The sequence below is a fragment of the Homalodisca vitripennis genome, chromosome 2 (assembly GCF_021130785.1).
Source record: "Homalodisca vitripennis isolate AUS2020 chromosome 2, UT_GWSS_2.1, whole genome shotgun sequence".
Lineage (NCBI taxonomy): Eukaryota > Metazoa > Arthropoda > Insecta > Hemiptera > Cicadellidae > Homalodisca > Homalodisca vitripennis.
The window spans coordinates 205,980,504-205,994,909 of record NC_060208.1 but is presented as its reverse complement, the minus strand read 5'-3'; the positions used below and the strand labels follow the sequence as shown (position 1 = coordinate 205,994,909).

General features: G+C 33.5%; 2 protein-coding genes across 5 annotated transcripts; both read right to left on the bottom strand.

Moving 5' to 3' along the window:
* Positions 1–280: 280 nt before the first annotated feature.
* Positions 281–10,642, bottom strand: LOC124355316 (centromere protein X-like). 4 transcript variants are annotated; one of them, XM_046806410.1, is made up of 4 exons: positions 10,530–10,642; positions 7,803–7,942; positions 3,877–4,071; positions 281–419 (listed from the first exon to the last, which is right to left on the bottom strand). In XM_046806410.1, exons 2-4 carry the CDS (start codon positions 7,833–7,835, stop codon positions 405–407), a joined length of 243 nt encoding a protein of 80 aa, XP_046662366.1. In that variant the 5' UTR covers positions 7,836–7,942; positions 10,530–10,642; the 3' UTR covers positions 281–404. The 4 variants fall into 4 exon arrangements, with proteins under 4 accessions (XP_046662366.1, XP_046662368.1, XP_046662364.1 ...); XM_046806412.1 differs by having other exon boundaries at positions 7,803–7,869; XM_046806408.1 differs by having other exon boundaries at positions 7,803–7,869; positions 10,577–10,640.
* LOC124355315 lies at positions 9,230–10,587 on the bottom strand. The gene has a single exon (XM_046806407.1). It carries the CDS (start codon positions 10,297–10,299, stop codon positions 9,301–9,303), a length of 999 nt encoding a protein of 332 aa, XP_046662363.1. The 5' UTR covers positions 10,300–10,587; the 3' UTR covers positions 9,230–9,300.
* Positions 10,643–14,406: the final 3,764 nt, after the last annotated feature.

Genomic DNA, 14,406 nt, shown 5'->3' with positions numbered 1-14,406 from the left:
TGCATTTTCCTCATATACAAACAAACAGAAAGAAGTCTGAATCCTCTATCTAAACGTCTCCTTAAATGGTAAAGCATTTCGTATAAATGTCTTTGTTTCCAGCATTTTTGACCAAGTATGAGATTTAAATGCTTGAACCAAACGTTGATAGAGATTGATAAAAACTGGATAAACTCATGGATGTTAGAGTACATAAACAGTTTAAAATACAAACTGGCATGAAACAGGTAAGGAATAGGATTTTAGTGGAGTTACAATGACTTTATAACACTTATAAATATTTACAACAAAATTTTGTAGTTTTTATTTAATTATATTTGTTATTTATTAAAATATCAGAATGTAAGAAATAATATAAATCACAAAATAAAGTGTGTTTTCACAGCAGAAGATCCAATTAGTCTTCACAGATCCAAAATCTGAAACAAAAATTAAAACATTTTACATTGCAGTTTAAATATGTGATAAATAATCATATTTAAAATTAACACTGTATTTATTTCCATTTTGAAATGGTATTCCGGATTAATCTAATACCATTGTTTTTGAGGAGTTTTTAATACATATTGATGAACAGGAAGGAGCTTTTCAATAAAATTATAGGACAGCACGCACAATTATCCTATTACAGATCACTGACGGAATATCTCGTCACGGAGTGGCTGGGCCTTGATAACGAGTTCAGCTACAAAAGTGATCCGCTTTTAATTTTGGCCCTAATTGTTCTAATAATGTCTTGTAGACAGGGTGAGCTCATTATTAGTCTACTTAATGTTTTTAACAACGGTTTATCCTTAATGAACGGTTTATTTATATATGTGTGTGTTTGAGAATGCTCAAACACACATATATAAATGAACGTTTGTATGTCCTTTATAGACTCAGAAACTATATGACTGATTATTATGAAAATTTGTATGTATATGTATTTTTTTCACGTAGAAGGTTTATATGCTATACCCATTGATGTAACTCACCACCAGGCAGCACTGCAAAATATAAAAGTTATCAAAGTGCCTGCACATTATAAACTGCAATTACGAGACAGTTAAGTATATTAAATAGCAAAACACTATTTGAAGGTGCACGCTAAGTTTTGATGCATATTTGTCTTTAAAATAAATTTTTGGTTGAACTTCAAGCCTGAGTGTTATACCACTTTATAATAAAGTACATCAATGTGTACAATGGCTATATATTTTCTTGATCATGACAAGGTAAATAAACTCTACATCAGCATTAGAAATATAATTCACTTGAAATATAGATATATATAGATAAATATAGAGCACGACATAATCATACAATGCTTATGTCATAAGCAAAGCTTACAAAAAGCATGCAAAGCCGCGGGAAACAGCTAGTTTGTAAATATTCTTAGGTCACATTTGTGTGTAGAAGTTGAAAAATCTCCTGAATTTACTATCCACTGTGTATCTCTATTGTTTTTCTCTCCTGTTTTTATAACAGCAATTAGTTGCGAATTTTACAGTATTGGTTTCGTGTATTAATATATGCTGATCAAAATAGAAAATGTACAATTTTCCAAATTGTGTTAGTATTAGAGTGCTAATGAGTGAAGTGTGAAATATTACAATAATTCATGAAATAATTACTATATATCTTTTTTTAAGTATATAGATGAAAATATGTTCCAACTTGTATTTGAGAATCCAGTTCAACGTAAGTTGCATGGCCAAACAAACTGATCCGCAATGGGTTAACCCTTTGTTCTCAAAATGGTGTTAAATGTTGCGGTTTCTTTCTTGCATTTCCTCAGCAACCACATAGAATATAATAAAAACTTTTTTGTAAGGTCAGTTGTGCTGTACACCCAACCTCTGGGGCAAATTGCTGAATTGTCCGGGATGACATAGTTAGTAGCTGGCCATCCAATCTGAGAAGATACGAGGGTCTTCCAGAAAGTAAAGAACGATTGCGCATCACGGGCGGCGCAGTTCCCCCACCACCGCTTGTAGATAGCTTGTTCGTTAGCCACACCTTCTGCCTCAGTGTGAGCTGAGTAGCGGTACCGTGAGGTCACGTTTGCGTCTCCTGTGAAAGTTTAAAATGGCGGCGTTAATTGAAAATCCCGCCAAGTGTGAACTGCGTAGTGTGATACGGTTTCTGAATGCACAGAATGTTCGACCTATTGAAATTTATAGGCAAATTAAGGCAGTTTACGGTGACAATGCGATGAACGAGTCATCAGTGAGAAAATGGTGCATTCAATTTAAGGAAGGTCGAACTAATGTGCACGACGAGGAACGAAGTGGAAGGCCGTCACTCGTTACTGACGAGTTGGCAGCGAAAGTTGATGGAAAAATTCAACAAAACCGTCGTTTCACTTTGAGTGGTCTAGTGGAATTTTTTTCCACAAATTTCAAGGTCGCTTTTGCACGAAATAGTGACTGAACGTCTTGGTTATCAGAAAATGTGTGCTCGTTGGGTGCCTAAGATTCTTACTGATGTCCACAAGACTAAACGGATGGGAGCAGCTCTTGAGTTTTTTGACTCAGTATGACGAAGAAGGTGATGCGTTTCTTGACCGCATCGTAACGGGTGACGAAACTTGGGTTTCCTATCGAACCCCGGAAACAAAGCTCCAGTCAATGGAATGGCATCACTCGAATTCACCAACAAAAAACAGGAAAGAAAAACCAAATTTGAACACCAGGAAATTGATGGCAACAGTTTTTTGGGACCGAAAAGGCCTAATCCATGTGGAGTTCATGCCGAGAGGCGAAACAATCAACTCAGAGGCCTACATCGAGACCTTGCACCGGCTTCGCCGCGCTATTCAGAACAAACGACGCGGAATGCTGTCGTCGAAAGTGGTGCTGATCCACGACAATGCTCGGCCTCATTGCAGTGCACGAACCAAAGCAGAACTCAATTCTTTCAAATGGCAAATCTTCGGACACCCTCCGTATAGTCCAGATCTGGCTCCGAGTGACTATCACTTGTTTCCAAAGTTGAAAGTGTTTTTAGGCGGAAAAAACTTTTTGGGTGACGAAGACCTCAAAGAAGGAGTAAAAACGTGGCTTCATTCCTTGGCGGCAGAACAGTATAACGTCGGTATAGAAAAACTGGTGCCACGCTACAACAAGTGCCTTGACAGTTCCGGCGATTTTGTAGAAAAATAGAGTAAGTTTATAAGTATTTATAAATAAATTTTCATGCTCTTATCTTTTGTTTTTATTGACTTATAACAAAACGTTCTTTACTTTCTGGAAGACCCTCGTAATTCAAACTAAGCAATTATGAGCTGCAAAGGAATGGTGATTGAGTGATCATCCTAGTGCAAAGGGTTAAGATTACAAGGGTGAGATTGCATTTACATGCGAGGCGAGGCCGAGTGTGGAAAATGCTATTGAGCCCTGAAATAGAACTTTCGAGACGAGTATTGAATGATACTTTTCATAATGATGTAAAAAAGCACACAAAATCTTTTGAAAGATTATCTGATATTTCAGTCTAGTAATTATTTCTCCAAAAGAAAATGTAACACTACTTTATAATTAATTACTTTGGTGTTAAAATCAGCTGTTTGAACAGAGGACTGTCAAAATAAATAATGGAATCACACTGATGTGTTTATACAGGGAAACTAATGTCTGGGAGAGAAATAATGAGCCAACTTTGCTAAAGATAAAAAATGATTGGCAGATCTCAACTGTATTGAAAATTAGTCCAAAGCTATCGTAACTGTATTTATAATGGGTTAAAACTTATTTATACACATATGCTCTTAAAAATCAGCATTATTTATGAAATTTTCCTCTCCCTTCATAGAAAACTTTAGATGTCATTCTATTTTGCACTCTTTTGATTTAGAATCTAATGGTTATATAGATTCACTGAAATATCTCTCACCAGCTGGGGGATGATTTTCTCGAGATGTCCTGCTTGGATTACAGAGGAGCCCTCAGCCTTTGCTTGCTTTCCAGCTCTGAGCACTGCCTCCACCACGGCCAGACTGGTCACCTCTGCGACCATCTGTGTCGCCTCATCTGTCACACGCGTCTTCTGCCCACGGAAATAGAGCTTCAGCACTTCTTTTGTGGTCTCCTGCCAAGTATGGTACAATGCTTCACAAAGGTTATGAGTTAAATATGGAGTAGGACTAAGAAAAAGTGAACCTAAATAATTATATTTATGTTTTATAAACAATACATGAACACTGACTGACATGTGTTGGCAAATTATGAAAGCTGTTACCTCAGACTTACAATAAAAATACTATCATACTTAAGTAATAAAACTATGTTATTACTACAAACTCAGTAGATACAATATTTAAGATATTTTTCATACTGTGAAAGCAATTTTCTGATGTACTTTACAAAGTTTATCCCCAGTTAGACCATGCATATCTCCTAGTATAGTCTCCGGTATTTATTTACAATACCGTGACCATGAAAAATGGACTTTTTTTTCATGGGTTGGGCATTTATAGCCAAGTATTATTATCACAGGTGCATATAAACTGGGGGGAAAGTATATCATTGTATTATATTGATGCCTTTCGGCCATTATTGCATTAAGGATGGAAAATAACCGACAAAATTTTGTCGAACAACACTTGGAGGGTTAAGGATCAGGGGCATCACGTGATCTGGGATTCGACTTTTGCAAGCTCGAGTTAATTTTTTTTCTAAAAGAGCAAGCAGTGCGCAGCACTGCGCAGCGGGCAGGCATCGTTGATAGGATTAACGTCATCATTTCAGTAAAATTGCCAGAGGTACTGTCAAAAACAGAGTTTTCAGAGGATTTCAAAAAATCGTAACTCCTTTGATTTTCGTTGCCGACGAATTTTTTCTTCACTATTGTTTTCAGGAAAAATTGTAGTTTTCAGGAAAAAAAAATTAACATACCTTTCCATGGTCACGATTTTGTAAATTGATACCTAGTCTCCTAAAGCTGGGTGGTTGCAAAGTATTTTCGAAAACTAAAAGGCACATGGTTACCTATGTCGTTCTACCATGCCTCTTAATTTGTTCAACATCATTCTACAATGCCGATATACATATTCACACAATAGTAAAGGCCTTGAATTCCAAACAAATCTATAGAAGTTACTGTGAATCAAATATCGTATCGTATGCTGAACAACCTTGGCTACAGTGACAGCAGACTTATGTTCTTGCCCCCCTTCATCATCAAACAATACAATTTCCGACACAACATACACTTATTTCTTTAAATGTTACCACCAGAAACTAGGACAATGAAAGGAATAATAAAGATACTGGGACCTACACTTCTAGTAGGTACCTCGTAAGGTATAAACACCACTAAATATAACTTGCCTAAAAATATCTCTTTCATTAGAGAAGTATATAAAAAATAGTAAGCTCTTATCATATCACTTTATATGGTACACTTTTAGTTGAGCATCCTACTAAATTTCACCAAATGTACTATAGTTTTTATATTTTTAACAGTTTCGTACCAAATTAATTGAGAATTGAAGTTGCGAGAAGTATATTGAATTATTATTACAATGATGTGTATTATTGAGACTAAATTAATTGAGAATCAAAGTAGCGAGAAGTATATTGAATTATTATTACAATGACATTGTATTATTGAGACCAAATTAATTTAGAATTGAAGTAGCAAAAAGTATATTGAATTATTAATACAATGACGTGTCAAGGGTGGCTCATGCCGCACTTTGCTTATTTTGCTTGCACTTATTTCTCAAGTGTGGCATATGTGTCACCCATGACTCGGACATGCCCAGTTATCCCTTGTTCACGCTGATTTCAGTTGTTGTCATTGTATAAGCTACAATATAGGGCAGATCTTTGTTTGTCGTGTTTTGGTGCTGTTATATAGTTTATTTCCTTACAACTAATTGAATATGACGTGTCTGGTAAACTCACAGGTGGCACATGACTGTTTAAAATTATCACTAAAAATGGTAGTGCTCTTTAACAGAACACAATCTGGTATAAATTTGTGTTGAACGGCCCAGATTGCAAAATTACAACACCTATAAGCTAAAACATAACTTGTCATACAATTCAAGATTAAAACCACTCATGCATTTTGGTATAGAAAACAGTACATTTTCTATGTGCACCTGAAATGTGTGTCCGGGTATGCCTATCGGTTTTTGTTTATTTGTGTTGTGTAATCAATATTTATTTTGATGTAGCTAATGCCAACTTATGCATTGTGTTTTTATCCTCCGATGATGGTGTCTTTATACAAAAACATGTATGTGATTTTTAAAATGTTCATTCCACTACATTCACACTGTCTTTAGACACACTTTCCATATGTTTTTATGGACATATTTCATAACATTATTTCAATAAGTTGCATTAAAGAGGTAGTTTCTGTATGCCATGCCCCCGATTGAAAGATTACAACAATAGCCTAAAACATACTGTGTTGTAGAATCCAAGATTAATAGCCTGTTACATTTGAAAGTTATCTTGATTATTTAAATAAGTTATATTGTATTTAGATTAATTTTCTTAGGCTATGATGATGACTTATGAAATATGATTTAGTGATTTAGTCAAAATTAACTTCCTTGATATAAGTATTTCTAATCTGAATGTAAAGCACTCATTTGAAATTTATAGAAAAACAACTCAAACAGATCTAACTAACATCAACCTAAATTATAATCAAAAGCCTCATAACATTTTAAATAGCAATATAAAAAATAAGAAAAAACCCAATTTAAAAAAATTAGATATTAAATACAGAATATTCTCAAAATTACAACTGTCATAAATTTAACATCTGTTTAAATGGTCCATATGTGTATGTGTATATTTAGTTGTTTATTATTTGCTTACAGGTTAATGTACACTGACGATAATTGAATACCGAAACATATGTATGGCAATAAAATAACTTAAGGGTATAAGGGTTTTAGTTGACTATTAATTATACTAAATAATAATAGAAAAATAACCCTGTAATGTGGGGTTAATAACATAATTTAGTGAATTTATATGAATATATCAAACTGATCAATGCACACTGGGTAGACAAATATGAATCAGCGCAAGAACAAGAGCACCGGGTTAGCGAGGGTCCATAATCAATTGTCTTGTTTTTATACTTAATTATTTTTCACTAAAGTTTTCTTTTTGTACAGAGACAGGTTTATAGAATTTATATAAATACTTTTTATACAAAATTTAATTATCCTATTACTCTTTTTCAATTTTTTTAGTTTTTTTATGTACCATCCACTAATTCATTTTTACTATCAGTGTCCATCAAGCGAACAAAGCCAATCGTCTATTTGTGCGTCGGATACTTCCATGGTACAATAAACATTAGAAATAAAACCATAAAATACTCCAGGACGGCTGAACTTCAATAACACTGGTAACTGTCTGCACTGTGAGACTACAGCGAACTTCTCATGACAGAAGATCAAGAAAGTGCTGATATTTAGTTGATAGCACCAGAACTACTTGCGAGACGCATGGTTGTCATAGAAATGCTTCTTGCGACATTACAGCAAACAACGGAATAAAACAGGAACAATATAACGATGCGTAATATTATGTCAGTAGCACACTTTTACGCAATTGCTATGAATGTAATATTACGTCAATAACTATGAAGGTGTTAAGGAACCACGACTTCACAGAGTTAAGTATTAAAATGCAACAGTGATTTTTATTTTATTTTTTATTGCATGCCTAACAATAAGTAAGAACGAAAACTTTGAAGATTAGTGGCAAGTATAGCTGTAATACATGTTGATTTTATAAGCATAGAACTCAAGGTTAAAAGGTAATAAATATAATAATTATACTTACAGATTTAAAAGTCCTTTCAGGTGAACCAGCCATCTTCAATGTTGTATTTAAATCAAATGTTTCAGGACTGCACAAAATAATGTCTGTTTATTTATGTAATACAAGTTTTATCACTAATGTATTTATTGTTTGCGGACTGACTGAGACATATTTCATATTTTACAAGTATAAACAAAGTGGAATGAATTTGGGCTGACAGTGTTTATTATATGCTTATATTGTATATGCTAGAAATACAATCTCATTTTTTCAACCATTTTATTGTGAACAGTCAAATAATTCATTTCAACAATAAAATCTAGTTTAGTTACATGAAATATGACAAATAAGCAAACAAACTGAAGTTAATATTACAAATAGACCAAAAAGTATAACTTTGAATTTGGAAAACACTGCAGTATAATAAGCTGCCACCACCTCAATCAAATCACTATCAATTAGAAATATCTAAACAATCAAATATAAAAACATTTTACCAGCTGTTTTTATTTAATAGAATAACAATATTGCTGATAATTAATTGAATTCAATAAAGTAAAATCATTTAGTAACTGAGTAAGCTAGTAACATCAGCAAGAACAATGCCAATGAACATGAGATTTGTCTCAAAATGTATTTTTAAACATTGAACCATTTTTGGTTACAAAATAATGAATGACCTTGATGGTGGTGTGATACATTTGAGCATTTCTTAAATGCTGTCAGACATGTTTACCCCTTAAAGTAATCGTATCTATCGTTAATATATTGATTTTTAACATACGTAAAATGAGCAGAACTATATTTTTATTTGAAATACCTATAACAATTTAGTTCGAAATTTTGTTTTCAGTATTTTTAGATAGTTATGAACATCGATGATTTTATAATAATGAATATCATTGATTCAATTGTGGTGGTGACCACTTATTATACTGCAGTCAAAAACTCTGCTGCATATTATACATACATTGATGTTTTGGTGCAGTTGACGAGATATGCATTTATAATCCACAAATTTAGCAGAAAAAACAAAACAATATCATTGTACAAGTACCAATAGGTACTGTACCGTAGACCTATGGTTCACAGTAGTGCTAACACAGTGCTTTTCCAATGATTGATCAATATTAAACTATCCTATGAAAGACTAAGCAGCACATAAATACACTATTGGCAATCAATTTTAAAACCAAGATATTTTATTTGAAATTGTAGGCTACTAGTTTCTGTGGAACTATCAATTAACCTATAATGGTTTCCAAAAACAAATTATACAGTACACACCAAGTCCTATATAATACACATTAAATTATATGTGGTTCGAATAAAAAACACACACAAAAGTTTGACAATCAAACCATTCCAATAAAACAAATTTATAATATTTCTTCAAAATTTTCATTGATACAATGTTGTGGCCGTTGCCTAGGTAATAAAACACAACATTTATCACTAATTAACGAATTTAATTAACACAGTTTTTAAATACAGGCCAAAATGTTTGGTCACATTTGATTCAGATTAACGCTTTTTTTCCTTTTTCAGGTTTTTCAGGCTTATTAACAACTGGTTTCAATGCGTTTGGAGGAATTTTCTTGTGTTCAACATTGGCTCTTAACACAGCACCAGGGTTAGGGTAAGGTCGCATTTGATACAGTGATCCAGATGCAGTTACGTCAACGCCAGTTTTAGCTTCATTTCCCCTACTCAGTCCATCAGACCATCCTCCTCTTGGTATATCTGAGTAGGCTGCAGGGTCCATGGGATCTAAATTATTTTCTTTCAATTTGTTTCTTCCTTTAGCTCTTGATTTCTCCATTTCTTCTAGTCTTCGTCTTTTAATATCTTTCTTGCGTTGGGCTTCATCTTCACTTTCTTCATCGGAGGATTCACTCTTTTCACTTTTTTCATCAGAATCATTATCTTCTGAATCTGACAATAAATCTCTCTGCTGACGACATATAGCAGCAGATTCAGTTATAACAGCTTTAGGATGAGAAGGAGGAAGCCAAGAAACAGAATCACTATCAACTTCCCAATAATAAAAATGTCCAATTCCAGCATCATATACTTCTTTCCAGTGACTTGGTAGAGGATATTTTGCTAGCATTTTCTTTTTCCTCTTCAAATATTTTGGATCAGGTTCACGTTTCTTCCAGGTTTCTTCGCAAAACTTTGTGCAGTCATGAAAGATGTTATTTTTGTTTGGACAGTATGCGAATCCCTTAAATTTTCTACCTGAACTATCCAAAAAAGAATCATTACTGTCTTCGTCATTAAACTGTATCTGAGGCTTGCTTATCATTTGATTTGGTTCCTGATTTTCAATTTGATCATCATAATTTTCTGCTATTACTTCCTCTTCTTGTTCCAATTTTGATGTGTCTACTACCTCTGTAATAGTATTAACAGTTTGGTCACTAGTTTTGTTGCCTTCCAAATTATCCTCAATAACTTTATCTGGGACCAAACCTCGTTTGGCTAACCTTGCTGCAAGGGCTGCTGGAAGCGGCATATTTCACTTGTTTAGTAAGTTGATACTAAAATTTGAAATCAATGGATTTATACTTATAATAATCGTTCTAAAATATGGTTCAGTTAAGTAACTTTGACATTATGTTTCTGAAATAAGATAGGTTAAAGAAAAATGACTAGTCTATGAGGTCCACAGTGAAAATAGTATTATCACTTAAAATGCCCAAAACACCACTCTGTATATTTTAAACACCTAATAAATTCACTTACGCGTTAAATCCTAATATAAGTGTAAACTGTACAATTAATTAACTAACATTAATACACCACCATCACATCTCATACGAAACAACACCAACATAACAACCTCAGTCAAACACCGACCAATGATGTCTGTTTAGTTTTTGTTTTGTCGAAAACTTCAGTAAAGACAGCCCGAGTTCGGATTTTTTTTAAGGCTATGACTTTGTCATTTAGCCGCGATGTTCACTGTGTTTTTGCAATTACTTTTTCTTCTGTGGTTGAAGTTCATTCTTGTTGTATTTTTACATATGAAACTGTTTACATTTGGATATTAGTTACATACATTTATGTTCATGTTAGAGTATAATGTTAGTAAAAAGTGGGATGTAGGGAAGTTAAAGGTATATAGAGGTTGAAAAGAACATTTTGTGAATTAATTCCTTTTCTTGCTTGTATTAGTTACATATGTAATAAGTTCATTACAATTATTAGAGAATTTGTTATGTTCAAAAAATATGTATTAGATGTTTATTATTGTTAATAGTAAATTTACTAACGACGACTCTGATTTTAATATTTCTTTTTAATTAATTGTATAGACGAAAAAGTGTTTTGTGTTCAACGAACACTTACTTTTCATTGCTTAACTACTGGAGGAATGATCGTCCAAATACAGAAGAATAACTGTACTGAGGGAAGAATATATATTTAAATGTTTATATTTTGCAGATTACAATGATTCTCAATTTCTTAAACATTGCCCATTTTTGGCTACATTAAGTTATGTTTTCAAGTTTTAAATTATTTTTCTCAAAAATTTAATATGACATGTTTTTAAAGTTTGACTCAAGTTTATTTTTAATGTAATTAGCCGTAAGTTCTACTCAACGACAATCCTTGCCTGTTACCTGAAAGGCATTGTCTTGAGGAATGTTTTTGGTTCGTCGCCATCAGTTCGGGAAGATTTTTGTGAAACCAAACATATTAAATGTTTAATGCATAAAGAACATAGTAATTTAAAGCTATTATATTGAAAGTGCCAATATTCTAGTTCTTGACGATTGTTCTTCCCATACTTAAATAATAAAAATAATAGTAAATATGTTTCCACTGAAAATAAAAACAATAGTCTCTTAAAATTATCTGTAAATACGTTAAGGCCGTTTTTTTATCAGAGTAGTAGTCTGTGCATTCACTTGTTATGATCCGTTAATCGATAAAAAATTTGCTTTTGAGATGTCTCATAGATAATTGCTAATGACATCAATTTGATATCTTTATCACGAATAATTTACTAACTACCAGATTTCCGTAGCAAAATCATGGATGCAATAATATTTCTTTACGTTTTTCCCGTATCTGTTTACATTAGCATTTAAATAATGGTTAATGTCATGGTAATGTATATTTTTAATTAATTTATTGTGAATTATTAGCAAAGTATCTTCTTAGTTAAATACTGACCCTTTACTATGCAAGTGTAAGGTAATCTCCGTTAAGTGTTCTACTGTTGAACATTTATTAATGAATGATGAAGTAGTAAATCGCTGCGGATCAACAACGCCATGGCTGCGTGTACTGGGGTCAGCGTTAACTCCGGGCTGGCAGGCTCCGTTGTGACGTCACGGTAGCTGAGAGACAGAGCTGTGCCTGCTTGTAAAGCATTGCGAGAACCCGCACTCGCGCACTCTTACTGACCTAGTTCGATACCTGTTGCTCAAAATATTTACAAACTGTATATAATTTTAATCTGCATTATTGATGGAACAAACTGATACCAATTCTGTCTAATTAGGAAAACATATATAATTATTGTACAGTTGTACATAGTTTTATTCTTATTTTATACTCTTTCACTATCCTACCTCAAAGGTTAAATATGTCTTAAACGAAAGATATAAATAAAACCACATCTATATTAATACCATTATAATGCGTAGTACAATAATAATATACAGATACAAAGAGCATCAGCTAGATGATATATAGTTGACGAAGATGAAAATAGATGAAAGAAGAAGACCATATTTGGGAATTTGTCTGACCCATTTGTTCTTGCCAATGTAGTACAAGGCTCGGTATAAATTCCACGAATGAGTGTGGCCCGAGCTGGGATGACAGTAGAGAATGCATACAAGAAAAAAAATGTAGTGTGAGAGGACGAACACACGCCATCAATCCCGGTTAGTCATCATCTGTTCTCAGCCATGATGGTTTTTTTGCATTATATGGAAATTCTTGGTCTCTTTTGAGGAAAATATCCACCGGAACGTCTTTCAGCCTTAGTTTATATATGCAACAAGATCCCGTGGAAATAGCGCAAAGGATTGTTTGTTTATCTAAATCAATCTACTGACCATTAGATAAAATCGTTGCCTGTAGGCTTAAAGTGTGGACGCTACTTACGTTTTAAATTATATTTCTCAAAACTAGTATTATTAACATTATTCTAAAAAATTATGTTCCTAGTTTTTGAAGCTTTGTTGTAAACAAAGTGGAGTCACTTACTTTTTTTATAATAGTGCGTTTGACTTTTAAAACAGAATAGACCTTGCATCCATACGAAGATTGTGTTTGGAAATGTGCTGTAAAGCTATAATAGTAACGCAGTGTTTTTTTTTTTTAATTATTATTCTACTAATAATGATAACTCTTTTATTTACAGTTGCAGCATTTGAATCTATAATAATGACATCTTTATTGCATTTAACAATATCCAATATTAATTGTATCGCAATCGTCAACTTGTATAAAAATTCTGTAAAACATACGTACACGTTTTCTTGCAGTGAGACATACATTTAGACAAGATGTTAAATAACAATAAAATGTTCATAAACTCATAAAAACACATTGACTCCGACGTCAGATCCAGCTTGTTTTCCAAATGTCCCAGTGGCTCATTGTTCATTCTTCAACAGAATAAAACGTTGTTTGAGACCTTTTTAATTAGTTTGACACCAATTTGTTGTGGGTGGAGTCGAGATGATGTTAGTTTGTGTTCTGAAGTTGTCCCTGCCTATGGTTTCAAATTGGTAAACATCCCCACCACGAACCAAAGCATACCTGGACATGCACTACATGATGACCTTAGAAATATAGAAGCAGGGCTGTCAACAATCCCAGCTCCTTAAAAGATTCCTTGCACAATTCTCTAAAGTTGAACTTTCCAATTGCTCTGACAACTGTGTTTGGGAGTTTGACAACTCACTCTATTTTGTTTTTAGAACAACCTACGCGAGCCTTATTCCATACGCTAAATGTACATGGATAAGGCCATAATAAGCCGTATTTAAGACTTTTGGGGAACAGAACATTGCTGGTTTTCACAAGGCAAATATTTTTGAGAGAAAATCTAGCACATACGTTGTCTACATGATCGTTCCAGGTCAATCCTCTATTAAAGAGCATTCCCAAAAACTGTGGAATTACTTTACTCTAAAACATCCACAAAAATAGCAGGCCGCACTGCATGATCTGACTCTCAGGGGGACAAATGAAGATCTGATTTCGACTGGTTCGTTTTCAAGTTCATTTCTGAAAAGAATTACATGTGTGAATTTAATTTTATTCTAAGAATGATATGATCGCCAAATTCTGAAGGGATTTATTTTTGAACCAGAGAGTTGTGCTGTCAGCATAGTGAATCAGTTGCTCGTGCTGGATTTCTGAATTCAATCTGCCGACATAAATCAGAAATAAAAGAGGATGATCTGCCCATATTTCTCAATTTCCACCAGATAGTACTATATCACCTACAAAACATAGAATATAATAGAAATTATGGTTAAAATCTGCCACTATCCAGCTAACATCTAGTGAAGTGATTAGGTGAGACACCAATTGGGGGTTAAGCATGCACAGTAATCTTGACATGGGGGTGAGGGACTTCACAGGAGTCTTT

What these genes read in the sequence shown, in the direction of transcription:
- LOC124355315 (XM_046806407.1), bottom strand. Translation starts at nt 10,299, where the DNA reads ATGCCGCTTCCAGCAGCCCTTGCAGCAAGGTTAGCCAAACGAGGTTTG.
- LOC124355316 (XM_046806408.1), bottom strand. Translation starts at nt 10,620, where the DNA reads ATGTTGGTGTTGTTTCGTATGAGATGTGATGGTGGTGTATTAAT. An exon ending in TGTGATGGTGGTGTATTAAT is followed by an intron (nt 7,870 to 10,576) that starts GTTAGTTAATTA and finishes TATTTTGTGCAG; the next exon opens with TCCTGAAACATTTGATTTAA. An exon ending in CTGAAAGGACTTTTAAATCT is followed by an intron (nt 4,072 to 7,802) that starts GTAAGTATAATT and finishes CATACTTGGCAG; the next exon opens with GAGACCACAAAAGAAGTGCT.